The 27999-nt window shown below is 44.0% G+C and overlaps 1 protein-coding gene and 1 non-coding gene across 10 annotated transcripts in view; both read right to left on the bottom strand.

The window, feature by feature from the left end:
- Positions 1-16: 16 nt before the first annotated feature.
- Positions 17-27999, bottom strand: part of Eda (ectodysplasin-A) — a 425155-nt gene continuing 397172 nt past the window's right edge. Inside the window, exons 3-9 of one of the 9 annotated variants that reach the window (NM_001177943.1) lie at positions 19299-19322; positions 10896-11075; positions 9402-9436; positions 8393-8444; positions 5634-5758; positions 4947-5102; positions 17-3872 (exon numbers count right to left, since the gene is read on the bottom strand). In NM_001177943.1, coding sequence (NP_001171414.1) covers positions 4965-5102; positions 5634-5758; positions 8393-8444; positions 9402-9436; positions 10896-11075; positions 19299-19322 — 554 coding nt within the window. In that variant the 3' untranslated portion in view covers positions 17-3872; positions 4947-4964. Of the gene's footprint in view, positions 3873-4946; positions 5103-5627; positions 5759-8392; positions 8445-9401; positions 9437-10895; positions 11076-19298; positions 19323-27999 lie in introns of all 9 variants that reach the window. The other 8 variants (NM_001177944.1, NM_010099.2, NM_001177937.1 and 5 more) reach the window with 8 other exon arrangements.
- Positions 19592-19680, bottom strand: Mir676 (microRNA 676). Its single transcript, NR_030525.1, has one exon. It is a non-coding gene; the product is annotated as a microRNA 676 (primary transcript).

The following is a 27999-nucleotide window of genomic DNA, read 5'->3' as shown; positions in this document are numbered from 1 at the left end:
AAGATAATGTCAAGGATGGTGAGGGGAGCACTTTATTTGCAAAGAATAAACCATTAATTTACACAAACTTACATCCCTGTTTATATACATTATATATATAGTTTCTATACACAGTATCTCACACAGGATGCTGATTCCCCAAAGCAGCATTGGGCCTGCTCCAGGCCATTCTCCCCTTATCCTCATCAGCTGGAAGCTTTTTGAAGAAAGAAATGACACACCTCACGCTCTCCTGGAGAGAGCCCTGAAATGAATTAAGAAAACAAATCAGGTTCTGTAGTAGGCATGGCCCAGGGAAAGCCCAGGCAAGGGTGGGACCTCAGGCAACACAAGAGAAGCCTAAAATCTGTCTGGCTCAGAGCCAGCCTAAAGCTTCCAGCCCAGAGGCAGGAGGTGCACAAATATCTTGGGGGACTATGTGTGGGGAGGCAAGTTGTGATGGAGATTGTAGACCCACTCCCTGCCTCACCAGGCTCCTGAAGGGAGATAAACACTTCTAGCTTTGATTCTGTGGGTGTATGAAAGAGGAGGCCCCATGGGACAGGTTGCTTTGCCTCCTTCTCCTGCTGAGTCTGGAGGTGGGGGCCTGCCTGCACACTGTCCTAGGTGGGCCAGTTTCCCTGTCTGGACATCAATTGCATATGAGTAACAGGATGGGATGTAGGTTGGGCTGCATTCCCTCTAAAAGCCTTTCTAGGTCAAAGATTTCTCTACATCTGTTTGCATCCACTAGAAGACGCATAAAATGCAATCACTCACATGAGGACCAAAGCCCTCATCTCTAGGGTCCTTAGCCTTTTCTTACTAAGCTGCAGAGATTAGGCTCAGGATGGGTCCAGGGGCAACTAAGGCAAAATGATACATCTTCCAGGGAACCAGTAGCCACATAACATCTAGCAGGTACAATTTTGTGCCAGCTTGGCTTTTGAAGCTCAAGCAGCTGGTAGAGGCTCCTGCGGTGCAATTTTTCTTCTAACATGTCATCTGCTTACACAAACATGTCCCCATCCCATTCTCTATGCTAACCTTGGGATAACTTCACATCATGACAATTCCAAACTGTAAATCTATATCCCTATTTTCCTATCAGTAAATGCTTCATTACTTTGCCAATGAGTACAGCACAGCAGGCCCCCCATTCTTTCTTATTTCCTCCCCCAGCCTTCTGCATCTGGGGCTCCTTGTGAGGATTCAGGATGAAGACAGGGTAGTGAGAAGCCCACTTCCCCTATGATCTCCAAGCACAGAGCATATGATGGGGTTGGCATGTCCTGCAGGGGCACAGTTAGGAAACTTCCTCTATTTCTCCATAGCCATGTGGCTTTGGAATGGTGCTCTTAGGTTTTCCCTCCATTCTCGGGAGGGCAACCTCTCAACATCAACAGAGGAAGATGTTCTGGCAACATTAAGGCCTTTGTAATATGGCAGGAGGAGAGGAGGAGTCACACCTAACCCCAGGAAGCAGACTGGCTCCCAGAACTAGTAGCTAGGGTCAGGAATGGAAGACAGAAGACCTTGCCCCACATAGCAGCTCGTTGTGTGATGGTTGCTGCTTTTATCAGATGGGTGAAAGGTCATGAAGGCTCCAAGTTCTGTGGGTCCCAGAGCTCAACTCAGGATTAGAAAACATCCAAGACTTCTTCCACAGAGCCTGTGGCAGCCAAGAGACTAGGCAGTACCATAGCATTGCTAGGTTTCTCCCTAGGACTCTGCCATGATATCAGTTCCATGTGATCACTTTTAATTTTTCTTTCGGAACCCAAATTCCACACAGTGTGTGGTAAGTGTGTGGTAAGACACTAGCTCGGGAGTCAGACCTCACTAAAAGCTAAGGTCTGTGACTTATGGGTGAGTTCTTAATGAAAGTGCTTTCTCTCCCAGCCGTACCTATACAATGGTAACTGTGATAATTCTCTGCCCCGTCTTCTTCAAAGGAAATTAAGAGGAAGCAACCTTCAAACACTAAGGAGAGGGTCTGTTAGTTCTTGCTACCACTGCTGATTGTTCAAGGCCTCCAAGGGCAGATGCATGTCTAAAATCGACCTCATTTCTGGTTGTAAGGCTGTCATTAGCACTGTATAAAAGAGTCCTGGCCTACCACCTCTTGTCCTGACCCGTGAAGGACCAAGCAATGTGGCTACTGGGAAATGGAGGTACAGCTGAGAACTCAGTACCTGATATTCTTGATGCATTTCAGGGATGCATTTCCCATCTCCTCAAAAAGAAATACATTTCAGGAGCAAGAGGAACCGGCTGGACCAGGTTGATCCTTCCAGCTTTAGGCTGTGCCTGGTACCCTGAAGCTAGGCAATTGGAAAGAAGTCTCATGAACCTAGCATAAGACAATGCAGGAAAACTGGTGGAGGTGCCTTTGGATCTGAAGTAGGTGTGAGAGCCCTGCTCAATAGCAGACAGATGCTCTAGGAAAGCACCGCAGAAAGACTGGGCTAGTGGGCCATGGCCTGCTGCTCTTTCAGATAAGAGCTTGGGTCTCAACAAAAGTGGACAACATTTCCTGTTCTATCCCCACTTTCTCCCCCTCCCTGGGAAAGGTAGAAAAGCTATACTGTGCTGATGCCCAAGGGAGTGTAGGGTTTGGGAATTCCAAAATTTACTGTGGCAGGTAACTGCTGAGTGCCACCGATCTTCAAACTCTAAGGGGCTTTTGGAGGTTATCCAGTTTAACCATCTGTTCCCAGACACAGTTTGATTAGAATTAGAAGAATTGTATGCCTAATAAATGGAAAATTCTTTGTGCCCAAGTAATTTAAAGAGTACACTGTGAAGCACCTGTCTAAAGCAGAGGTAGGCACCGAGGAGAAAGAAGATAGAATTTCTAGTCAGACTGGGGTGGGTGGTGACAGGTGGGAAGACTCCAGGTAGTTTTCTGAGAGTGGAACATAGCTGTAAACACAATGAGACATGCATGACCCCAAATATAGCTTCTTACATAGGCATGCATGTGGTCATTCCTGCATGATTCCAAGCCAAAGCAAAGTTCCCAGCTCTGGAGTCCAGCAAGCTGCCACAGTATACCTCTCAGCCTGAGTGGGAAGTTTTCTTTGAGCCTCTAGTAGGTTATAGTGCAATGCAGCAAGAATGCCTCTTCTGTCAAGGATATTGACTTGGTAGGTTATTGCCCAGGTCTTTGCCACAAGGACTTGCCTTCTTCTGACCTGACCCTCTCCTTAAGTTGCAACCTAATGGCACCCCCAGCCAGGAGAGAAGAAGCCCCCCATCACCCCTAGAATCTGGAGTGCACCTTTTCTTTTTGTGGCCTACTGTCTTGGATCCTCATTTTAGTGCAACAAATGATACATCTGATGAGGGACCTAAGGGTTGAGGAGTCACCATAAGCCAGTCAGCAGGGAGCCTAAGAAGGTTCTGCTTCTTGACAACCCTGGGGCTCCGTCAACTGTCCTGGCAACTCAAGGTCTTTCTGGGAAGTCACATAGGCCTTGTCATCCTGGAGTCACTGGGGAATAAATAGCATGGGGCATTTCTCTTTGTGGCTGCAACGCCAGTATACCTCATTCCACACACAGCAGCACTTAGAGGTTCTGGGAGTCCTGGCTCCCAAACCTGGGGCAGGGGCATGGGCCAGGATGGAATGGGAGAATCTAGGATGCAGGGGCTTCGCCCAGCCTGATGGCCCCGAAGAAGGTGGTGTGCTTGCTCATATTGATAGAGATGTCAGCGTGCACCATCTTCACGGCGATTTTCTGCCTGGCCTTGAGGAGGCACACGCCTGCAGTATAGCAAGTGTTGTAGTTGGTCTTCCCTGTCTCAATGCTGCGGGTGCACTGCAGGAAGGGCTTCTCATCCACCACCACCTCGTAGCTGGCAAAGTCAGTGAAGTTGATGTAGTAGACCTGGGTGAGAGGCAACAAGAAGGGATTGGGGGAGAGAGGAAAAAAGAGGGTAGGGCCCTCCCCTGGTGAGCAGATAGAACCTCCTCAGATGAGCTGCCAGTATACCCTGTGCAGGGGCAGTGCCACCCGAAACTGTGCCTGTTGGTCGGCAGGGAACAGCAGGGTGACAGGATCACACTGCCCTTCCCCTACTCCATGGGTTCAGAGGGCTGAGCAAACCTTTCTTACGGACTCCCTGAGGCCGAGAGCTGCCTTATGAGCCATTTCACTGGCTCCACTCCATAACCCTGGCGCGAAGCAGTGCTTCACACTCCTTGGGTGCTTAATCAATGCTCGGGACACACCAACTTCCAGTTCCCACACTAAAGACAATTTAGGAATACACTTAGAGATCCCCGGTGCCCCAGGGAGGTCGAAGTCCTGACTTCTCACTTCTCTAGGCTGTGAACAGGAGCTTCCTAAGCTCACAGTGTACTCTTCTGTCCTGCAGTCCTCTCCCAGACTCAGCACAGCTCGGCCCTTTCTCTTGCTGACTGAAGAAGCAGATCCTGAGAGATGGGGAGCTGGCCTATATAGTGAGACACTGGATGCAAATCCTAGGCACCTAACTTCATTCTGTGGCCAGGAGGAAGTATAGCCTATGGCCTGGCCTCATAGAGACTTTCTTAGCTCACATGGACTTCACTCCTAATCCTCTCCTGAGTCCAGACATTTAATCTTCATCCTTCATTACCTTTCGCCAGCACATCCCACCCTCAGCTCCAATTTTTCACCACTACTAAATGGAATTTAGTCTACAGGATATTGGGGTTATGCCCACAGTGCCCCATAGGAATGGGGACTGTCCTTCATTTGATACCTTAAATCACTTCATAAAAGTGACTCCACAGGCTCTTTGATTGGAAGTAACATATTTAAATGGCACATCATCTCCTGGGTCAGGACCAAGCAATGAACGGATACTCTGTGTGCCAGATTAGTGCTGGTTAACCCAACTTCTCTATTCATTTTTTTTTTCTTGAGAGCTGTTTGACAGTTGCATAGTCCTTCTGTTCATCTCCTTTTGCTGCCTACCTCCTGGTAACCCTGACCTCAAGGCCTATGTACTTGTAGCTCTGAGGAGAGCCCCGATGGAGGCACGCAATGAGGGATGGAAATGAATGGCCACTGGCAGACCTGTGGGGAATGGGCCCAGGACAGGAGAAGGACAAAAGTGGAGGGGAGCAAGGTCTGGGAGAATGACAGTAAGAAGGAGGTGACAACAACAGAAACAGACAGAAACAAATGGGAGAAAGAGGAAGGAAAGACAGTCAGAAATCTTCTTGAGGTAGAGAGAAGGTTCACAGGAGCACTGTTCATTATCATGCCCAAGCTAGCAGTATTGTGGGGAGGGGTCTCTGCAGCTCTGGAACTTAGTCTTAAAAACTTAGAGCAAGGTCAGGTTCGTCTGTGGAACCAAACAACTCAGAGGGGAAATGAGGGCCTTGGGTCCTGCAAGAGGGGATCAGACAGCAGGGTGTTGGAGAGGCCTCTTTACAGTTTTTCAGTGATAGTTTTCTAGGGGAAAAATGAAATGGGTTTATTGGTCTTCCCTCCCTTCAACTCCCTCCCAGTGTGAAATCGGCCACGCCTTTCCCCAGCACTGCGAGAAGTTAGCCATTGGATGGTTTTGGCTTGCTCCACAGTGCCCCTAGGTGGCCTGCACCATATCTGCACCCTGGATATAAGAAGAGTTAGGCCTAAGACCGTACTCACTTCTACCTGACTATAGATGAAGTAGGTGCCGTCCACCAGTACCTCCAGCTCCCCGCTGCGGGGATGTAGTTTAAACACCTTAGGGTTCATAGTGATGCGAGACCAGTCATTGAGCACTCCACCTGAAAGATCTCAGTATGAGAGAAGGGCAGTCACTCAGTACATGTCAAAATAATTCGGGCAACAGAAATAAATACCAACAGTAACCACCCCCCTCCCCATCAACCCTATCTAATACCAATGACCACAAAAGTTTCAAGGGCCAAGATTTTAAAAGAACATTTGGAAGCAGGAAAGGTGTACTGTTTGTAAAGTGGCTTCTAGGCTGGCCTGGGGACCTATGGACCTACGTATCAGTCTTTGTCCTTGCATTCTTGACCGTTCCATCAATAAAGCTCTTTACCTTCTAGTTGGAATCTGAGGTGGCGATGGTGAAAGAGGAGAGTAGGCACAGAACCATATTTTCTTTGTTGTTATGGTGACTGCACAGACAAAGTCCAGACACTGAGTGGCAGGCTAAGTCTTTGTATTCAATTTCACTTTGCTAGCAATATCACCCGAATTCCTCTCTTGTCTCAGAGGTTCCTGTGCTTTTGTCTCTTCTTAATAGATTCTTCTTTATGGCTCCTCCACACCCACTCCTTTCTGGGAAGCCTCCGAGGGCCCCAGGAAACCACTTAATCAAACAATCCATCTGTCTAGAGAACTAGTTGGTGATAATTCAGTATCAGGCTCCCCTGGCACTCAGACCCCATGGCAGCTGGGGATAGTGACCTCCGGTAACCAGGCCCCAGAGAGGGTGAGCTTTACAATGCTGGGGGAGAGCCTGCCAGGTTTCAGGAGACTGAATTGCCTAGGAGTTGAGGCAGCCTTGGCAAAGCCTTTGTTTTATATCCTTAATTCAGCTGGGGACGCTGGGGACAGAAGCATGAGAGGATGGAGGTATATTTCTCCTCTCATCCTGCAGATAGAAAGTTGCTCCTTCCTACAATAAGAAGAGGCAAACTAAGTTCACAGAGGCATTTTCTCTCAGCCATTTGTTCTTCACACAAAAACATTATGTTGTAAGCATCCATTCTTGGTCAGTCTCAGAAGGTCTGCCTCTCTGATGCATGGAGAAAAGAAAGCCATCTAAGTCCTGGCTCCAGTACTTCAGTGGACTGCTCTGCCTAGTGTCCTCTCACTGTGGCCTTGCTCCTCTTGTCTGCCTGTCAGCAGATACTACTACTGGGAATTTGCCTGCAGGGACTGGAAATTATCTTGCTCTTTTATGGTAGTGGGGGCAATTTGAACAGCTTCTGCTATAGAATGACCTCTAAGGCCACCACTTAGATACCCAAACAAATCTATTTTCTGTCTGACCACATTCCTCCAGGAAGGATGGTGACGATCGCCCACCTAAGACCCTGGGTCCTACAGTGCTTGGCCTCCCACAGGGCTGCTAGTGTTTTCCTCTTCCTCTACTCCGACTTGTACTTGCGAGGCTATTAGGCTGGGTATTCAAGTGACAGTCAAGGGAGTAGCTAAGCCCAATGGTGAGAGGAACTCAGCACAGGCACTTCAGGACTGACTGTGCTCTTAGAAGCTGTCCCCAAGTAGAGGTTTTGTAACCTTCCTTTACAGTGTCTGCTCACAGCCCCTCCCTTCCACTCCAAGCTCTGTAAGTAGCTGCTATGTTAGCTGGCTTGCTGCTTTCCAAGACTCCTGGGGGTTCATGCATTTTAGGCTTTGGGCACCCTGGAGACTGGACATTATTTAAAAGCGCTGTTCTTTAATGAATGTTCATGTCTCTTTGGGGGAAGAAAATGAACCAAATCATTCAGTGGAGTGTACACACACATCACTGGAGCAGCATAGCACAGCGCTGAGAGCTAGGAAGATATGGTTTTGAATCTCAGCTCCTAACTTCACTACAAAATCTTGGGCTACTTAAATTAAGTTCTCTGAGCTTTAGTTTCTGTTGCTGTTAAAAAAAACAAAACAAAACAAAACAAAGGAGCATTGCAACACCTACCTCATAGAGTGGTTGTGAAGGTTAAATAAAAAGAGAAACCATTTGGGAATTCTAAAGCACCACGCAAACACAAGGCTACAGTATGGTTTTCTTTGGTATTTCTAGTCTCTTTGGAACTCTGTCCCCCCATCTCATAAATGAGGGTATAACATAAAATCAGCATTTCTAAGCCCCGTTAACATGCTTTTGCTTTTGATAGACATTAGTGTCTCTTACTTCCTAGACACTAACATGTCCCCTCTCTGGGAGAAGCACTCTCTCCAGCCATTTTCTGTATAGAGCAATCAGACAAGATAATTTATTTAATATAGTTCTAACTTCCTTAGTTTCCACTGTGAAAGTGCTTATCAAATTACACATATTTCCATGGTGGCTGATATAAACATCAAAGCAGTCTAGGTAGATGGTTTCCCAAGTCCTTTTCAGATCCCGCATTAGTGGATTCAAAATGTAATTTAGGGGCTGAGGATGTAGTTCAAAGGTAGTATGTTTGGTTAGCATTCACGAGGCCCCGGGTTTGCCCTCTTATACTGCAAAAAGCAAAATTAAACGCAATTTGGGTGTAGCATCTGGTCTTGGTGCAAGCAGTTACTTCGGACAACCAGTAGAGGGCACGACGGAGTAGGAAATGCCCTTCTATGCCAAGGATATTCAGGGACTAGGGAGGAGTTAGGCTGGCTGATTATTTGGAGGCTGGGAATGAGGGAAGGGAGAAACTCCTAGGAGGGAGACATTCTACTTTGATTCTTACCATTTTTGACTTGAATTGCTGACCCTTGGCCCTGCAGATGCACCACAGCTGGCTGAGAAGATGAGAAGAAGAGAGTCACTATAATGACTGCTTGCCGTGTCATGCAGTCCTGTGTTTTTACCTCTGGCTTCTAGACTTTGTAGCCCATTTCTGGCCCCCTCCCTCTGTCTTGAGCTATCCCTAGCTCTATTTCTCCTAAAACATAGTAAGAGCTCTACGTCTTCACTCCGACCTCAGCCAAGTGGGAGGCTGCTGAGCTTTACCTCCCCCAACTGTAAAGCGGGAACTATAGGACTCTCTGCTGGTCACTCTCACAGTGTGAGATCTAATAAGGCAGTGAATATAAAATTGCCTACAAAAACGTAAGGCCTGTGCAACTCTGTAGATTTATCATTGTGACCAAATAACTGTAGTGAGGCTAGTTGCTGGGAGGAGCAAGGTAAGGAGGCTAGGCAGTAGAACCTGCCAAAAGACACAGATTGGAAAACTCAAGGACTAGGAAGGAACCTATAAGGCCATTAAGGGGGAAGCCCAGGCTGGCCTCAGCCTACAGCTAGTTGGCTGCTTTTCATGGACACACAAACTCTCAGCTTCAGATTCTAGGCAGCTTCAGGCATCTGAGGTGGCTTGGAAGTCAGAGGCCTAGGTATATATACACATGCACACACACACACACACACACACACACACACACACACACACACACACACATATGCCTGACAGGCAGGTTATTTCTATGGACTATTGGATCTGGCTGCCATGACCCTCTGTCACTCACGAAATGAGTAAAATGGTCCAGGCAAGACTTGTGTTCCTTTAGCTAAAAGCACATCCTTAGGGCGAACCTTTCCAATTCATAGGTATCGGCAACGGCTGCCCGTGAAAACCTCAGACCCTCCAGTACGACATCAAATAAAGCCTCTGGGAATCTCATAGGCAAAGGACTTCAAGGTGACCCCAAGCCTGAGGCCATCCCTCCTCCCCAGGAAGACAGTAATCCCCAGCCAACCTGATTTTCCCGAGTTCCAGTTTTATCAGCAGCACCTGCAAAATAGGATGGGGCAGTCAGAGTGCTGTGCTCTTTTCTACTTCCCTTTCCCATTTCAGCAGCCAGGGCTCCAGAGCCTGGATTCCACAGCCAGCCCTGTAGGAATTTCCTTCTCCAGGCCTTACAGCTGGAGGGAGTCATAGTACAACATGGGGCTGTTGATGGGAGAGAGTATCCCCTCCTTCCCATTCCTGTCCCTACCGACCATCTTCTTCAGAGGGTCTAGATCCCAGCAGGGAAGTTGGCCTCTGGCCAATATTGGCTCAAGGCAAGCCCCATTGAGCACCCACAGAGAGGAAAGAGAGGCTATGTGTGTCATTGTATGTCCTTAAAACAATGGCACTTGCTTTTCTAGCTCTTTGTTCTCTTCTTACTGATTTCACAAGAGCCACTGTCATTTATAAAGATCTTGTTTCTTTAAGTGTGTCTCTTTGACTCTAGGAAATAAACTCTATGAGAACAGGGACCACTTAGCAATGTATCTCTTTGTACACAGAAATTGTTCAATTAATATTTGTGGAATGATTGGGTTTAAAAAAAAACTTTTATCTCTTGTGGCCATGGTAACACTGCTGAGCCTGTTTGAATTACAAGTGAAAGAATCTGAATCCTGCTGCTGAATTCTTAGACCTGGGGAAATTAAGTTTAAGAAAACCTCAAGATAGAGGAGGGGAGCAGGAGAAAAATGTAACAAGTAGCATGAGTTCAGGCCGTCTTCCTCCTGTCAACTCTAATTAGGTAGGATTGGATCTGCAGCTATACCTGTTGCATGCCCCACTGGGCGCTAGGAGAAAAAGGCAAAGGGATGGAATGGCATTTAAACGAGCAGCATGGTTATTTAAGGGTCTAGTGTGAGACACATTTGGCTTAGGGACAGGGTGGTCTTGGTGTCTGGTTTTGTTAGACACAGCTTGAGTGATTCATACATTTCTAACCACTCGACTAGAAGGGGCTATTTCTACACCACTAGGCAAGGAGTCTCAAAGTACATGGAAAGACATTATAATAGGGTTGTCATTTTGTCCAGTCCCCAACATTCCTCCCACAAACTATTTCCATGCAAATGTCATGTGGTACTCTATGCTGGAAATCAGAGTAAGCCAAATCTATATCTACAGGAACTCCAGTGAATGGCTGGGACCTCTTTCTCATACCTCTGTTTTTGGCTCATATGAGCTTATTGGCTCACTATATGAAGGACTAGAGCCAAAGATGGAATGGGATGGAAGGATTGGCATGGGGCAAGAACAGATGGCCTGTCTGGCGCAGCTTGAACTCAACAAGACTTAGAGCAGGCCAGACACTATCAGAGCTTGTTCACTTTCCACCTCTACACTAGACTAGGGATTTCTTACTGCACATTGCCACTGTTTGAAAATTCTCTGAAGATTATCTGTTTCTACTCTACAAAAGCAATGAAAAGTTTTCTAAGGGGTGGGAGACAGAAGAACTCACCAGAAGGTCCTTGGAGGCCAGGGGGTCCTTGAGGACCAGGAGGGCCAGGTGGGCCAGGTGGTCCCATAACAGTTGTTCCTGGAATCCCAGGAATTCCTGGAATCCCTGGAGGTCCCTGGGGTCCCGGAGGTCCTGGAGGTCCTGGGGGGCCGTTGGGCCCAGGTGGCCCTGCCTTCTTTCCTAAAACACAGGATTCAGTGTTATATTTGGAGTTAGTTACTGTCAAGACTGTATAGTCAGGAGTATAATTTCAGGGAGTTCTAGAGACTTCAATGACACCAAGTCAGCCATCTAGTTTTTGCTGAAGAGCTGGACATGCTTATAATCCCTTTTCTGCACCATATTTCCAAATAGATTAGAGGACACAGAAATAAACAGTTCTCAAGGAGCCCAGCATAGTAGGGAAAATGTTCTAAGATATTAAGAGTGCCACATTAATGAGGCAGACCAAATGCTGAAACAGGTCAGGCAAGACTTCAAAAAGGAGGTTCTGATCTGAGTCCAAAGGACTATTAGAAACTCAGACTTAGGGGTCACTTCATGATTCTTTTTAGAATTTGATTATCATTGGTAATACTATCATTGGCATCATTGGCAGGACTTCATTTAGCTGTTCAATTGCACAGACTTGCTACTATTAACCAAAGGATAGTGGAAGTCTGATCTCAGGAACACCATCAGCTCCAGGAAGATTTGTCAGGAGTCAGATGTGCAGGACATGGGGATGGATAGGGGCAGCACTGGCTGAAAAGAGGAGTGGGAAGGAGTTTTGGAAATGGAGGTGGAGAGATAGGGTGAGAGACTGAAGATATCAAGAAACAACAGAAAAGAAGGAATCACAGGCAGAGAGAGACACCTGACAGAGGCGGCAGGCTCTGCTTTCTCAGCTGACCTCTCTAAACTCTATTTTTAAAGATCACTGAGAACAGAAATTTTGCAAACTCTCTTGGTTACATGTTCCAGAGTTGATCACCCCTCACTGCTCACGGTTAGGAAGTTCTTTGGTATATTTAACTGTGGCCGTTTGAAATTTTATTCTATTTTTTGAGTAGCTAGAGAAGACTAGTTAGCACCATGTACATAAAACTTCATATGCTCAAAGATATTAGGTTACCTATCAATTTCTATCATTGCAGGCCAAACAATCCACCTTCCCCGAGATTTTCTTTAGAGGCTGTATTTTCAAATGCACTACTATTTATCCTGTCTACCAACCTTTCCTCCTTTCTCTCTCACTGTCTTTCCAGAACAATCTCAGCCCTCCCATTTCATATTCTAGTCCTTCTAACAGTTCCTCTAGGCTGTAGTCATGGTAAGTGGATCATAACTGTTCCTCCTATAGACTTGTTCTCTTTTGAGCAGACTAACCAAAGGACTATAGGTGGTCATGGGTAGGCTTCTTTCTCTAAGTTCTCCTGTCTTAGAATTTTAATGGGAGTCCCAGGATTGGAAATCTTTTACAATGTTCTCTCCTGAGACAGTTTCTCAATTTCAAATATAAATTTCTTTACCTTTTGTCTTAAGAGTTTCTACAGTAAACATCATGACCAAAAACAACGTAGGAAAGAAGGTGCGGTCTTGTTTGTTTTGTTTCCTTTTTGCTTATATACACTGAGTCACAGTCCTTTGAGGGAAGACAAAGTAGCAGCGCAAGGCAGGAACCTGGACGTAGGAACCGAAGCCGAGAATACAGAGGAAGACTTCTCACTGGCTTGCTCCCCATGGCTTGTTCAGCCTGCTTTCTTATACAACCACCTGCCCAGGGGGTGTCACTATCCACCATGAATGGGCCTACACAAACCTATCGCTGGTCAAGAAAATGCCCCACAGAGTTGCCTACTGAAAATCCGATGGAGGCATTTTTTTTTTCTCAATTGTGGTTCTGCTTCTCAAATAACTTTGATTTGTATCACGTTGACAAACAAATGAAATCCCCGAATCAAACAACAGCAACAGTAACACAATGGCAACCACATCAGCTTCCCTTTAAACAACTCATTCCTTAGATATTTTAGTTTAGTGAATTCTGCCCTGATTTATCAACCCCCCCTTTAAGAATAATAACTCTCACCCAGAGGCCTCAAAGCAGACCAATGACGCACTGCAATGATCTTTTGCAAGCAAAGCTGGGTAAAAGGGCAGACTACGTGACACAATGGAGAGATGTTTGCTTGCTTGGTTTCTTTTGGGGGGAGGTTGCAAGGGCAGAAGGTGGATACGGAGGGGCAGAAGATGGGTGGGATTAGGGTGAATGATGTGAAATTCACAACGAATCAATAAAAGTTAAAAAGTAGAAAACAGAATAATTCCATATATCTAAAAAACCCACCATGAATCCAAGAAAGGCCCACAAAGAGGCCAGCTATCCACATCTAACCACATGCTCATTTGGAATGAAACAGTGGGTCAGAATGGGACCTTATCTTAGTTAGGGTTTTACTGCTGTGAACAGACACCGTGACCAAGGCAAGTCTTACAAAAAAACAACATTTAATTGGGGCTGGCTTACAGGCTCAGAGGTTCAGTCCATTATCATCAAGGTGATAGCATGGCAGTATCCAGGCAGGCATGGCACAGGCAGACCTGAGACTTCTATGTCTTCATCCAAAGGCTGCTAGTGGAAGACTGACTCCTAGGCAACTAGGGTGAGGATCTTAAACCCACACCCATAGAGGCACACCTACTCCAACCAGGTCACACCTCCAAATGGTGCCACTCCCTGGCCCAAGAATACACAAACTGTCACATTCCACTCCTTGACCCTCATAGACTTGTTCAAAAACATGAGTCTAGGGGGGGCATACTTAAACATAGCATAATGCAAAGTGCATTTAGTCCAACTTTTAAAGTCCTCATAGTCTATAGTAGTCTCAACAATGTTAAAAATACAAAGTTCAAGGTCTCTTCTGAGATTCATCCAATCACTTAACTGTAATCCTCAAAGAACAATAGGAAACCAGCTGGGCAAACTCCAAACTCTGCATCTCCATGGCTGATGTCAAAGCAGTCTTCAGATCTCCACTCCCTTTTCACTTTTGTTGATTGCAACAAACTGCTTTCTCCTGGGCTGGTTCCACTTCCTGTTAGCAGCTTTCCTCAGCATGTATCCCATGGCTCTGGCATATTTAACATCTTTGAGTCTCCAAGGCAATCTCAATGTTACAGCTTCTTGTTTCAGTATCTGGGATTCCACTTGATCTTTTGGACTCCTCCTAAGGGCTGGCATCACTTCTCCATCTCTGCCCTCTGTAGCACTCTATGCTCAGGTTGATCCACTCCACTATGGCTGCTGTTCTTGGTGATCATTCCATGGTACTGACATCTTCAATACACTGGGGTATTCCACTCCAACTAGGCTTCACCAATATCCTCTCATAGGCTCTCTTCATGGTGCCAAGCCTCAAATCCTTTGCATGACCCCTTCGTCCTGGGCCATCAAACTACAGCCGAGCCGAGGCTACACCTTCTCCAATGGCCTTCCATGACCTCTCACAGTGCCAAACCTCAGCTGTTCTTCATGGCAACTTCATGCCTTCAAAACAAGTACCACCTGGGCGACTCTTACACATTACCAAATCCAGCTGCAGCATGAGGTACAACCTTGGCTATCTCTGGAACACAACTTCTTTGTGCTCCCAGAAAACAATTCCCAGAAGATTTCACCTTAGTGATGTTGGTCTCTTCTTAATTTCTTAGCTCCAGCTAACCAGCTTCAATTGTCCCAGTAGTTCTTTTCACTCTTAACTCTAGAGCTAGAGCCACATGGCTGAAGCTGCCGAGTTCTGCTGCTTGCAGGAACTAGAACATGACACCCTTGTACTATTACACTATCACTGGCTTTATGTTTTCCAAACCCTTCACTGCCTAAGCTTGGCTATCCTGGATCTTGCTCTGCAGATTGACCTTGAATGCAGAGATCAGCATGCCTGTCTCCTGGGATTAAAGGTGTGTACCACCATGCCTGGATCTAAATTTAGCTGGGTAGGATCTTGCCCCAAGGTCCCACTCCCTTAATCTGTTATCTCCTAGAACACAAGATTTTGCTCCATTTCACTTCCTGGTATGCCTTTAATACTCGAACCATATAATTTATATTTTTCCTTTCTAAGCTTGCTATGCTTGTTCAAACTTCTCTTCATAAGACTTAACCAGAGAACAAAGTCTCTGCTGGGCTTTTTTAAAACTTCCTTTGACAATGCAAATAATCTGAGTCTCTTCACCTTAGTCTCAGACAGACTTTTCAGACAAGGGCAAAAAGTAGCCACATTCTTCACCAAAATACCACAAAAACAATCTTTATGCCACATTCTGAAATTGTTCTCCTTTGAAATCTCTTGGGCCAGGTCAACACAGTTCAAATTACTCCCAGCAACAAAGTCTTCCCTATTCCTACTAAGATGACCCATTAAGCCCCATTTTAAATGCTTTAAGCATTCCACTGCTTTCCAAATCCAAAGTCCCAAAATCCACATTCTTTCAAATAAAAGCATGGTCAGGCCTATCACAGCAATACCCCAGGCCCTGGTACCAACTTCTGTCTTAGTTAGGGTTTTGCTGCTGTGAACAGACACCATGACCAAGGCAAGTCTTATAAAAACAACATTTAATTGGGGCTGTCTTACAGGTTCAGAGGTTCAGTCCATTATCATCAAGGTGGGAGCATGGCAGCATCCAGGCAGGCATGGTGCAGGAGGAGCTAGAGTTCTATGTCTTCATCCAAAGGCTGCTAGTGGAAGACTGACTTCTAGGCAACTAGGGTGAGGATCTTATGCCCACACCCACAATGACACAACTACTCCAACCAGGTCACACCTATTCCAACAAGGCCATACCTCCAAATGGTGCCACTCTCTGGTCCAAGAATATATAAACTATCACAGACTTCCTCTTCAGAGAAGAAAGAGTAGTTCTGAGAGCATTTCGTCAAGAGGGCGTATAGGGCCTTAAAGACTTAGAGGCCCTGAGCTTAGTGGTTAAGATGGGATCTGCCCAGTTTCTAGATCTAGCCAATTTTAAGATGCTGAATAGGAAAATCATCTCCTTTTGAATTTGTGTAGCTTCCAATTCAGGCTTATTCGGCACCCAAATTTCAATTCTAGTTAGTATAGTGGAAATAACACAGGATCTGGACTCTGGAGATAAGGATGTAAACTCCAGTCCTTCCACACAGGCACTCGGAACCCAAGAACAAGGAGCTTGGCCTTGGTGCTTTATGTCTCTTCTTGAGACTGAGGTTCCACAAGAAAGACTGAACTAATGTCAGCTGGGAAAACTTCCAAAGCCTGGATGTAAAGTGTCTGCCTCCCTCCTTATTTTCCAGTTGGAAGAGACAAAGAAATTGACACAAAAACATAGATGGAGTAGACACAGAAGTTGGATGTGCTGGGTTGCAGCATTTTCAGGCTCCACAGAGATTTTCCAGCTAAGGGTGCTGTGGGTATCACAAACTTCAGCTCCAAGAATGTGTGTCCCCTATAATTGTTTAATGTCATTTTAGAAGAACTACATCCAGAGCCTCCTCTAGTCCAAGAGAATAATGGTTGCAGTGTAAACAGAGAGTGATCCCTTATGAAAATGTTAGAAGGCATCTGAGAAAAAGCCTGTGCTGAAGTCTGTTTCTGCAGCTGGCCCTCTTCGATTCTCAACACTTGGACAAGGAAGCCCCTCAGGGCCCCCAATGGAGGATCTAGAGAAAGCACCCAAGGAGCTGAAGGGGTCTGCAACCCTATAGGTGGAACAACAATATGAACTAACCAGTACCCCCAGAGCTCATGTCTCTAGCTGCATATGTAGCAGAAGATAGCCTAGTCGGCCATCATTGGGAAGAGAGGCCCCTTGGTCTAGCAAACTTTATATGCCTCAGTACAGGGGAAAGCCAGGGCCAAGAAGTGGGAGCAAGTGGGTAGGGGAGTAGGGCGGGTGTAAGGTATAGGGGACTTTTGGGATAGCATTTGAAATGTAAATGAAGAAAATATCTAATAAAAAAATTAAAAAGAAAAAGAAAGTTAGGGACAGAGAAGGGTATGCAGAAAATGACCTCTGGACCAAGAGATTGAATTCTGTCTTTAGATTTCCTAACTTTGACAGAATACTTCATGATACAAAAGCCTAGAGATGTTTATACTGAGAAAGTAAGCTGTGCAGTCTTAGATAAAATAATAATATCATTTCAGAGCCAAATTTCATCAAAGGGGCATTTCCCTAACCTCTTCAGCTAAGTTCTAAATGTTGAAAGAACAATGGAAAGCAACTGAGTAAAGGGAGGTGGTGGTGGTGGTGGTGGGGGTAACGTGAAAAGAGAGGGAGAGAGTTATGTGAGTAGGAAAATTCCATTAAAGGGTGAAAATTAAGTGAACAGTTCAATTTCCCTCTTCAAGCATGTGCCTATTCACTGTGTCCAAGGAAACCCATATTAACTGGCTTCTAAATCACTTTTAAATAAAGTAGATGGTTAAGGCTTGTACACATTTTCTTCTCAATAATGTTCCATACAGAAGGTGGCAATGCTAAGCAATGGCACGAGCTATAATTTCTATCTTGAAGGGATGCAACAAGACTCAAGAACCCAATACTCTAAACTCAAATTTACTTCTTTAAAAGATGAAGCATCCTGGGAGTGAGCACCCAGGAAACAGCAGAAGGATTCTGCACTCACTCTGGCTCTCTGCTGTTTACTAACTTTGCTCAATTCAGGTCGTCAGAAGGCTGGGCATTTTTCCAGCTTTTCTTTTTCAGTAGGAACATGAGTTTGACACGTAGCTAAGGGTACCTGAAGTGATAAGAGTACCCTACTGCTCAGAGGATCGCCAAGCTACCTCTGTAGTTAGCCATTTTGTGCAGTTTGGAATGCTCCATAAATATAAACAGACAAAAATCACTTAAAGACCTTTCTTATGCTTACTTATTTTATTTTAGGTATCTAAGTGTTTTCCCTGCAGGTATGCGTGTATGTGCATTACACACATGCCTGTTGTCTGAGGAGGACAGAAAGCAGCACTGCATTCCCTGGAATTGGAGATACAGATGGTTGTGAGCCATCAAGGAGATGCTGGAAACCACACCCAAGTCCATTATAAGAGCAATGAGTGCTCTTAACAGTGGAGTTATGTCTGTACCCCTGGTAAAGAACTGTAAGGTCCATAATCTAAGCTACTTGTGAGGCTTATGAGGGCAGATCACTAAATTCAAGGTCAGTTCGAGCTACAGAGTCCATTCAAGGCCAGCCTGGACAATGAAGTGAGATCATGTCTCATTCAAAGAAAGTAATAAGAGGGTGAGTGATGTAGTCCAATAATAGAGTATCTGACTAGTACATGTAAAGCCCTGGGTTAAATTCCCAGTATCATATAGACAAAGGCAAAAAGGAAGTATTTCTAAAGGGAAACTCATTAGTTTCATATTATCTCTGTCTTCCTTTAATGTCAGAACCCAGAAACAGACAGGTACATAAACTGATTTTACAGTTGATTTTTTTTCTAGTGCAAAGGGTGAATTTTATTTGCCTAGTCTTTACAATACAACCTGCTTTCTCGTTGGATTATCTTCTTTAGGCAAGCAAGCAAGCAAGCAAGCAAGCAAGCAAGCAAGCAAGCAAGTACTTCATGTGCCCTTAGCAAGTCCCTTGTTAAGTACAAAGTGGACTTAAGAAACTAAGGACAGCACAGTGAATAGTTCCAACTAGCATCTACTTTAAAAACAGGACAGGAGCAGAGTAACACAGTGGCATAGATTCTTATTTCTATCACTGAGCAAATGATGCTAAATTCTCAGAGCAAGAGGTATCATCTTTGACAGCTTTAAGGTGAAGGACCAAATCATTGATGGTACCTTTCCATAGGTAGTGTTTCTTTTCTCTATAAACAGTCTTAGGTCTTCATTAATGCCTGACAACTGATCTGATAAAGGAAGGAAAGAAGAAAACAGAAGGCAGTGGACAGAGCAAGAGAAGGAAATAAATATGAACTGGAAACAGATGTAAAAGGAATAAGAAAGAAGAACCACAATGCGGGCTTGGAGTAGAATGCAGTGGTAAAGCTTCTGCCTAATATTCTTAGGGCAGAAGTCCTGGATTGTATCCCCAGTGCAAGAGGAAGAAGATACACAGAGCAAATAAATATACAAACAAATAAACAGACAAATAAATAAATAAATAAATAAATAAATAAATAAATAAATGATTCTACAAGGACAACTTGTATGTATTGCTAGAGTCAATTCTACCTTCCATGGCTTGTTGTTGAAGAACTAATTCTTGTTCTTTATAAAGTGCAAAACTCATGTGAATGATTGAATGAAGCAATGGGCAATCTATGTTGAAAGAAATTCATGCAAAATCCTGTCTCATTCCTTTTTTCTAATTAAAAATGACATGACAATTTAATAAAATCACAAAACTCAACTTACCCTTTTTCTTGTTTTTAACAGGACCTATTAGAAATAAAAGATGGAAGATTAAGTTAGTAGATCATTTTAAAAATGGTTATTCTCTAAAAATCCAGTAAGAGGCACTGCAAATTTAGGAGCCCATAGTCATGGTCCAGATTTTAGCCAAGGTAGCTACCATCCATCTATCAAAATCCTTGTTTGCTGATTATAGAGACTAGAACAAAATACACGAAGGATGCTTCCCTTGAAAAATAACAATTCTTCCCACTTTAGTCAGGAGGGAGAAGGGTATTCTTCTGTAGAGATGAAAGGCCCAGAAACGCACAGCTCAACAACCTCAGGACGGCATTCCTTTAATTCTGCAAGTCCTAAGGTTGTAGAGTCATGCATTCAGGCAAAGTAGTGATGCAAAGTTTCAGATTGGGACACTAGAAGAGAAAAGGCAGTGTTCTTATAGAAGAAGCAGAACAATAGTAGTTCCTTCTCAGTCACTTCCTTATTGTGATTTAACTTGTTAGTTATTAGAAGCATGCAGCTGTAATACATTCATGTGGGGCCACATGCACTCCCACAATTTGCCATAACTTAATGGGTGCTCTAAAGGAAATGTCAACAGCTTCTTTTGTAGTAGAGTCGGAAGTGTCTTCTCATGTATTGTTTCTAAAGAAAGCCATTTTAATCAACAGAGCTCATTTTTATTCATGGGGACTCAGGCTTTTTCTTTCTTTGGATGAATATAACTTCCCCTAGACACAGGCACTTAAATTCTTTTCCAAACTGCCATGAAGCCAATATAGCCTAGCTCTAAACCACAGCCAATGTCCTTAGGAGCAGTTCTGTAGTCTACAGTTTGTTTCATGCTTCTGTGTATTATCTAACTTGATTCTTGTAAAAGTATAGAAAGATTTCCACCTATGAAATCAGGTTTCATAGGAAGCTAATAGAGTCTCTAACCTGGAAGATCTTCAGTGTGGCCCCAGAGCAAATATGTCCCTTCAAAACCTCAATGTCTGTTTAGATTTCTCTCAAAAAGAACCGTGCAGCAGTAGGAATTGTGTGCAGTGTGCAGAAGATGTTTCAGGTTCAGTGGAGCAATTGAAGATCATGATTTTCCTCTTTTTATATCCTCTGTCTCCTCACACCTTTTCTCCCTCTGTTGTCATCTTTATTTGTGCTCTGAGTTTTTGAGATATTGTTTAAATGTGTAGTCTAGGTTGGCATTGAACTGTAATCCACCTGCCTCAGTCTCCTGAGAGCTGGGGCACAGGCATGAGGCATACCTGGCTCCTGTATGTTGTTTTTCAAAACAGCATTAAGCATTCTGGATGGCTATGACTGAGTGAGAAACAACAACATAACCAGAGAAGCGCTTTGTTCTTGAATAAGATAGCTGTTTAAGGAAGGATTTACACAGAAAGGGCACATCCCCACCAGCTAGCTACCAACTGGCCAGTTAGTTACTCCAGCCTCATAAGCAAGGTGGTGGCTACTGCAGCTGCCCTGCCCTTACAGCCAAGGTGGCATATCCCTGCTCTACTTTTTGGTCATTTCTGCTAGCTAAAGGATAGAGCTGTTGCACCAGATTCTGAGGCAATCCAGGACATCACCAGTCAGCTGGTCTTTTCTGAGTATCCCTATGGAAGGTGGTAGCACAGTAAATAGTGCCAGAACACCATCATCATAGAACTTACAAGTTGGATAGGAGTGTTAGGTTTCAAACCTGGGACAAATGGCTGAAGTGCCTATTTAACATATCAAATAGAACCTGGCCATCAGGTTCTCCAGGTATCCCTTAGTCCCTACCTGTTACAGGGCTCTCCTGGCTGGCATACCCCTCCCCACTCCCTACTCTGAACTCTAGTCCAGGGGGCTGGGCTGCTCTTCCCTATACAATCTAGACATTTTGGTTACCTGCTCTTTTTGTACCTTTGGGCTTCCTGGGTGCTGCATCTGGCTAGACTCTCCCCACTCTCTCCCTTTCTCCTCCCTCTCCCCACGTAGCCCAGCTCAGGGTCATGTCCACTCTCCCAGAAGTCCCTGCCTCTACCTTTTATATACAGTAAACTTTCTCCTACACCACAACTAGGAACAGTAATATTTCCTTTCCTCTTTCTTTTTCTTTTCTTTTAGTATTTTTCATTCAAGGGGGACCCGGGAGTCATGCTTGTTAGTTGAGGAATAAAAAAACTTAAAAACAGGTTCACCTTAAACACACGGGTGATAAGAGGGAAAGAGGACACGTTTCATTTGTTTGGTTTTGGACAGAAGGTCTTGCTATGCAACCCTGTCTAGCCTGGAATTCACTTGTATCCCATAGTGGTCTTGAACTCGGAATTTAGAGCAATCCTCTTGCTTCACACTCCTCTCCCTGCCCAAGTGTTGGGATTTGCAGTCATGTGCCACACTGCATCTGACTTAGGAAAGAGAATTTAAAAAAAAAAAAAAAGATTTCTACTATAAATCTTGCCGAGCGGGCCTAGCAAACACATAAGTGGATGCTCACAGTCAGCTATTGGATGGATCACAGGGTCCCCAATGGAGGAACTAGAGAAAGTACCCAAGGAGCTAAAGGGATTTGCAGCCCTATAGGTGGAACAACATTATGAACTAACCAGTACCCCGGAGCTCTTGACTCTAGCTGCATATGTATCAAAAGATGGTCTAGTCGGCCATCACTGGAAAGAGAGGCCCATTGGACACGCAAAATTTATATGCCCCAGTACAGGGGAACACCAGGGCCAAAAAGTGGGAGTGGGTGGGTAGGGGAGTGGGGGGGGAGGGTATGGGAGACTTTTGGGATAGCACTGGAAATGTAAATGAGGAAAATACCTAATAAAAATATTTAAAAAAATCTTGCCGAGCATCTATGGTTGGGGAGCTCATAGACTCCAGGGTAAATCTACCTACTATTTGCTTTCTTAAATAGATATAATATCACACTGCTCTCTAAATTGCTATCTCCTTAACCATAGACTGGCGCTGCTTTCAGAGCCCATCAGAGAAATGTTTTTGTGCAGTGGATGGTTATTGCAGAAACTTACAAGTGGTCAAAGTGCAGGGAATAAGTGTTAGTGGAGAGCTCAGCCACAAACTATTGTGCTGGCTAGTTTTATGTCAATTTGACACAAGCTACAGTCATCTGAAAGGATGGAGTCCCAGCTGAGAAAATGCCTCCAGGAGACTGGGCTGTAGGCAAGCCTGTAGGGCATCTTCTCAATTAGTGATTGATGGAGGAAGGGCCCATCCCATCCTGGGTAGTGCCATCCCTGGGCTGGTGGTCCTCCAGGAGGGGCAAGCCTGTAAGCAGCAGTCCTCCATGGCCTCAGCATCAGCTCCTGTGTCCAGGTACCTGCCCTGTTTGAATTCCTGCCCTGACTTCCTTTAATGGTGAACTGTGATGTGGAAGTATAAGCTGAATAAACCCTTTCCTCTCCATCATGGTGTTTCATCACAACAATAGTAACCCTAACTAAGACAACTATTTAACATATTTCCCCTTCCCCATAACACCCAGGGTCCATCATAGAAGAGGACTGTGAAAAGACTGTAAGAACACGAGGTGTTTTGTTGAATGTGACAGGACAGTTGTACTCACAAATTCATTGCAGCTATGCAGCATCTGTAGAAGACCAAGCCAGTCAACAATGCAGCATGGAGGTGTCATGGGGGAGTCAGTTTTAAGGGTGTGGTCCTGGTAGGTCTACCTTGTTCCAGTGCTCCACACAGTATTTTGGCAAGCACAAATTACACTCAGTGGGTCAACCAAGAAATGGAAACAACCTAGATGTCCATCAACTGGTGAATGGATAATGAAACTGTAGCACATCTACACAACAAAGTACCATTCAACTGTTAAAAACAAAACCATGACACTTGCAGGCAAACAAACTTCTGGGTGAGGTAACTCAGACTCAGAAAGGCAACTGTCTTGTATTTTCCTCTGTCGTTTGTGGATGTTGGTTGCTGTTGTTATTGTTTTAAAAAGATTTATTAATTATGAATACATTGTTCTGTTTGTATGTACACCTGCATGCCAGAAGAGGGCGTCAGATCTCATTACAGATGGTTTTGAGTTATACCATGTGGTTGCTGGGAATTAAACTCAGGACCTCTGGAAGAGCAGTCAGTACTCTTAACCACTGAGCTATCTCTCCAGCCCTTGTTTTTGTTTTTGTTTTTGTTTTTTTTTTTGAAACAGGGTCTCTCTATGTAACTTTGGGAGGTCTAGAACTTGCTATGTAGACCTGGCCAGTCTTCAACTCACAGAGCTCCTCCTGGTTTTGCCTCCTGAGTGGTAGGTGTGTGCTACTACAGTCCACCCAATGGATATTAGTTTTGAATATTCAGATATATGTGTTTCATTGGAATATCCATTTTTCAAATATACTTTCAACTGATTTCTTTTTTAAAAGTTTTATTAGCAAATATACATTATGCATAATGGTTCCATTATGCTGTTTTCATACATGTACATAACATATTCGGATCCATTCACTACTTCCATTACCCTGTTTTGTCTCCCTGCTACTCTTTCAAACTACATTGTTGTTTTTAATATGGAGGCATTTAATTAATGATCTTTGTTTTTATCATGATTATAAATTGTAATTATAAACAATGCTTAAAAATTATAATGTTTTCATGTGTGTATCATTTCATTCACTTATCAAAATATTTAAAGAATGTGTCATTATAAATAGCAGTGTTGGCTCAAAGACTATAAAAGCTTTCCTTTTATGTAGTTAAGTATATATGGTTACTGCCCTCAGTTTTCATGCTTAGTAGGCTTTCCCTAAAGTAATACATGGGTATCATTTTTGGATATTTTTCTAGCTTTTTTATGTTTTTCTAAATTGTGATTAATGTGGCAGGAATTATATTGTACTATGTGAGGAGGTAAAGAACCAGCCAAATTTTTCTTTTTCTCTAAATGGCTATAACATAAAGGTCACATATAGAACTGATGCTCCAAATCCTGGCCTCTACTTCACTTCTGGTCACAGAAGGACTCCCATAGAACTTCTGCTTAGTAAGCAAATGTCATATCCCTTGTGTGTGTGTGTGGGGGGGGCACATAATATTATTACAATATATCATATTTCCTACAAGCACCAATGAGTATATCCTCTCAACAATATAAGGATTCCTCTTTGTTCTAACATTGATTACTATGGCCAGCAAATCATTTTTTATGAGTTTCAAAATTCCTCCCTTTAATTGTCACATGTATCCCTTTCTCTTTGAGGTCACTGTAGGTTTCCTGTTTCTAGAGAGGAAATGCTGGTGAGCTAGAGCTGTTCCCATACTAGCGGTATCTAAGTAACAGAGACCATTTCTTTTCAATTCCATAACTTTTAAGATAAAATGATCCGTCTTCTTAATATGCTTCAGAACCTTATTCTTCCCTAATCCATAGTACTACCATCATCATGTGTTGCTTTCATGATAAGAACCAACATTTCTATATCCTCCCATTCCCTCTATTTGTAACCACGATTGTTGCGGCTGGCCAGCAGCTCACAAGTCTGGGTTCTAGTCTGGAATGGCATCTTGGAATCTGGAAGAGAAGAGGGGCCTAGGCAGACGAGAGAAAGAACGAAGCTAAGACAAACTAGGTTCTGATCAAAGCTCGATTTTACTCTTCTGACACTCGGTTATGAAGCAGGGGAAGGGGCCCGATTCCCGCCAAATCACCCTGGAGTAAAGTTGCAGGTGACCACGTGTTTGGCTCTGGAACAGCTAGGGACAGGCAGAGGCAGTGGGAGTGGCAGAACGACAATGCTCTCTAACACTGAAACCTGAGCAAACAGGTTTCAGGCTGGGGAGGTTATACACCATATTTTCTACATGCAAAACTCCACAGACATATCAGAGTGGGACAGCCAGCTGTAAAGTAGTTCAGACTGCTTTGGTAAAAGTAAAGTGGAGATGAGACAGGCTTTGCTAACATATGCAGACATTAGGAAAAGGATGCCTTATGATAGACGTGGGGCTAACAAACAGCTAAAAACAAAATAACCCTAAGGCAAGTGAGTTTCTACCTCATTCTTTGTCTGCTCCATTAGGGAACACCACACACTTTATCTTTATTTGAGAATTAGGATCAATGAAAAAAAAAAACTAACAAGCTTGAATCATGTATCACATGAAATTATCTTTTTAAAAACGGGAGAAATGGACTCTTTAACACATAAAAATTGAGGAAATTTATTGACAGTAGATTTAAAGAAATGTTAACAGAGAACGAGTATGACACAGGGCAGAAGTTTGGATCTAAAGAAGAAGACCAGATAAGGGAAGCTAAAGAAAGGAGATCTGAAGACGTGTAACACCAACAGACATACCAGATGAAGGGGAAAGTCCACAGGCATCATCCAGACAAAGAAATGACCGCTGAGAGGATGAGAACTAGTCCCTGCCAGCGATGAGTCTCTTAGTTGATTATCCAAGACCTGAAATCATGTGCACACATGCAACACTAAGTTGCACTCAATGGACTAAGTAGGTTGCTCTGACAAGGCCCATGACTTTGAAAGGAAGCAAGGTAAGGAGGCCCAGGGAGGGGCTGGAGGGAGGAAAGGGCAGGGAGAAAATGGTGTACTTAAATTTTATTTTTAAAAGCTAAAAATAATAAGCTTCAGGAAGAAATATGCCTTAAACACTTTATTTAATCTCAACTTAGTAGATAATACTTTTGTTCAAAATAATAATAGCAAATATATATTCCTTATTTATAGCTTAAGGATCTGTGGAAGAAATGATAGCCAGGGCTGCCATGTGACCATGGACATTGGATCCACTGGAGCACAGTAGGCTCATCAGCAGCTACACAATGGGAGACAGCTCCCCTCCCTGAGCCTCTGTAAAAAGCCAATAGCTTCCCAGGGAACGGGGGGGGGGGGGGTTGGGGGTGGGCTCATGTACTTCTCTGCCTCCTGACTGACTGCTGACAGGCTCAGTCTTGTGCAGATCCAGTATAGGCAACTTGCAGCTGCTGAGTTCACAACTGCAAAGACTGTGTCATGCCTAGAAGGTAGCATTTCACAGCCCTTCTCCCTATCATCTGGTTCTTATATTCTTTTTACCCTTGGGTCATGATGTTCCCTGAGACAGAAGAGGTGGTATTGCTTAGGCCTGAGTACTCAACAGTCAATTACTCTCAGCCCTGAGTTTTCACTCGCTGCTATTCATTATAAAAAGTTTCTCTACTCAAAGCTGAGAATCCCATGTGTGTATCTGTATAAATCTAAGTATAAATATTTAGAAAGTGGTTTGATGCCATATTCATTTAGCAAACTCCATGAGTTTTGTTTTTTAAAACCAGGTTTATAGTACCAGGCATGGATTTCCTTCTGAGGAGCAGGTCTCAAATTTATCACAGAGTCTGAAGCTGTGCTCACAACATTCATTTGCACCAGTGGGCATGTGTTGGTAGGCAGGTGGCATTGTAGGGCACAAGGTCCACATATGGCTGAAAATATTGATGAGTTTTGTATTGATGAGTTTTGTATTGATGAGTTTCCTCCCCGGGCAGCCTATTTTGCATTTTTGACACAATCTATATTAGCCAATAGGGAGGGAGCTTCTACTTAAGTTCCAAATTGATTTGTCTGTGTCATGAAATGGAGGTATGTGATGTCTTCAGGTATAGAGTATTATTGTCTAGTTCTGGTGGGCAACCAAGAATAATGGTAACAGCCTATATTGTTAGGTGGCCACATAGGGAGATGTCTACATGTCTTCTTATAACCTTAGTTTTGGTTAACTCCCTGTCTCTACCTCCTCCTGACCTTTGTCCTTTACAACCCCTTCCCATTTAAACCTTACCACCATAGTAGTCTTCCCTCTGTACTTTAATTAACATGAGTTCTCACTGTTTGCCCCATTCAAGCCTCTTTGCCCAACCCATGGCCATTATAAAACCTCTTGCTCTCTGGATATTCCAAGTTAAATACAAAAATCTAAAATTTTGAAATGAGCAGGAACATGCAGTGCTTATCTTTCTAGGCCTTTCCCCCTGCATAATTTTTCCAGTTTCACCAACTTTCCTAAAAAATTCATAATTACATGTTTTAGTGCTTTATAGAGAATTCTGTTTTGCAACTGTATCACAAATTTTCATTATCACTTTATCATTGACATATGCCTTATTTAGGGTTCCCATTGCTATAATAAAACACTATAATCAAAAGCAACTCAGGAGGAAACGATTTATTTCAGCTTACAACTCTCAGGGAAATCAAGGCTCAAGGCAAGAACCCGGAGGCAGGAACTGCAGCAGAGGCCATAGAGAATGTTGTTCACTGGCTTATTGCTCATGGGTTGCTCAGCCTGCTTTCTTATATAACTCAGGACAACATGCTCGCTGGTGGCATTGCCCTGCCATAGAATGGGTCCACTCCCATCATCATTGTTCTAGAAAATTCTCCCACAGGCCAGTCTGCTTAGAGGCATTTTTGTTGATGATGTTTCCTCTTCCCAAGTAGCTCCTGCTTGTGTCAAGTTTAAAAAAATAAGCCAGCACACTGTTAAGGCTGATTTGTTTTCCTAGCTGTTGTGAAGGAATCACCAATGGACATAGTTGGGCAGGTAGTTCTGTCGGAGAATAGAGAGTCCCTTGGACATACACCCAGGAACGGTCTAGTCATCAGGTCATGTGGTAGATGCAATTTCTAGCCTTTTTGAGGAACACAATGCTGGATTCCACAGCAGTTGTATA

The sequence above is a fragment of the Mus musculus genome, chromosome X, assembly GCF_000001635.26.
Source record: "Mus musculus strain C57BL/6J chromosome X, GRCm38.p6 C57BL/6J".
NCBI lineage: Eukaryota > Metazoa > Chordata > Mammalia > Rodentia > Muridae > Mus > Mus musculus.
This window is presented reverse-complemented; position numbering and strand designations above follow the sequence as displayed.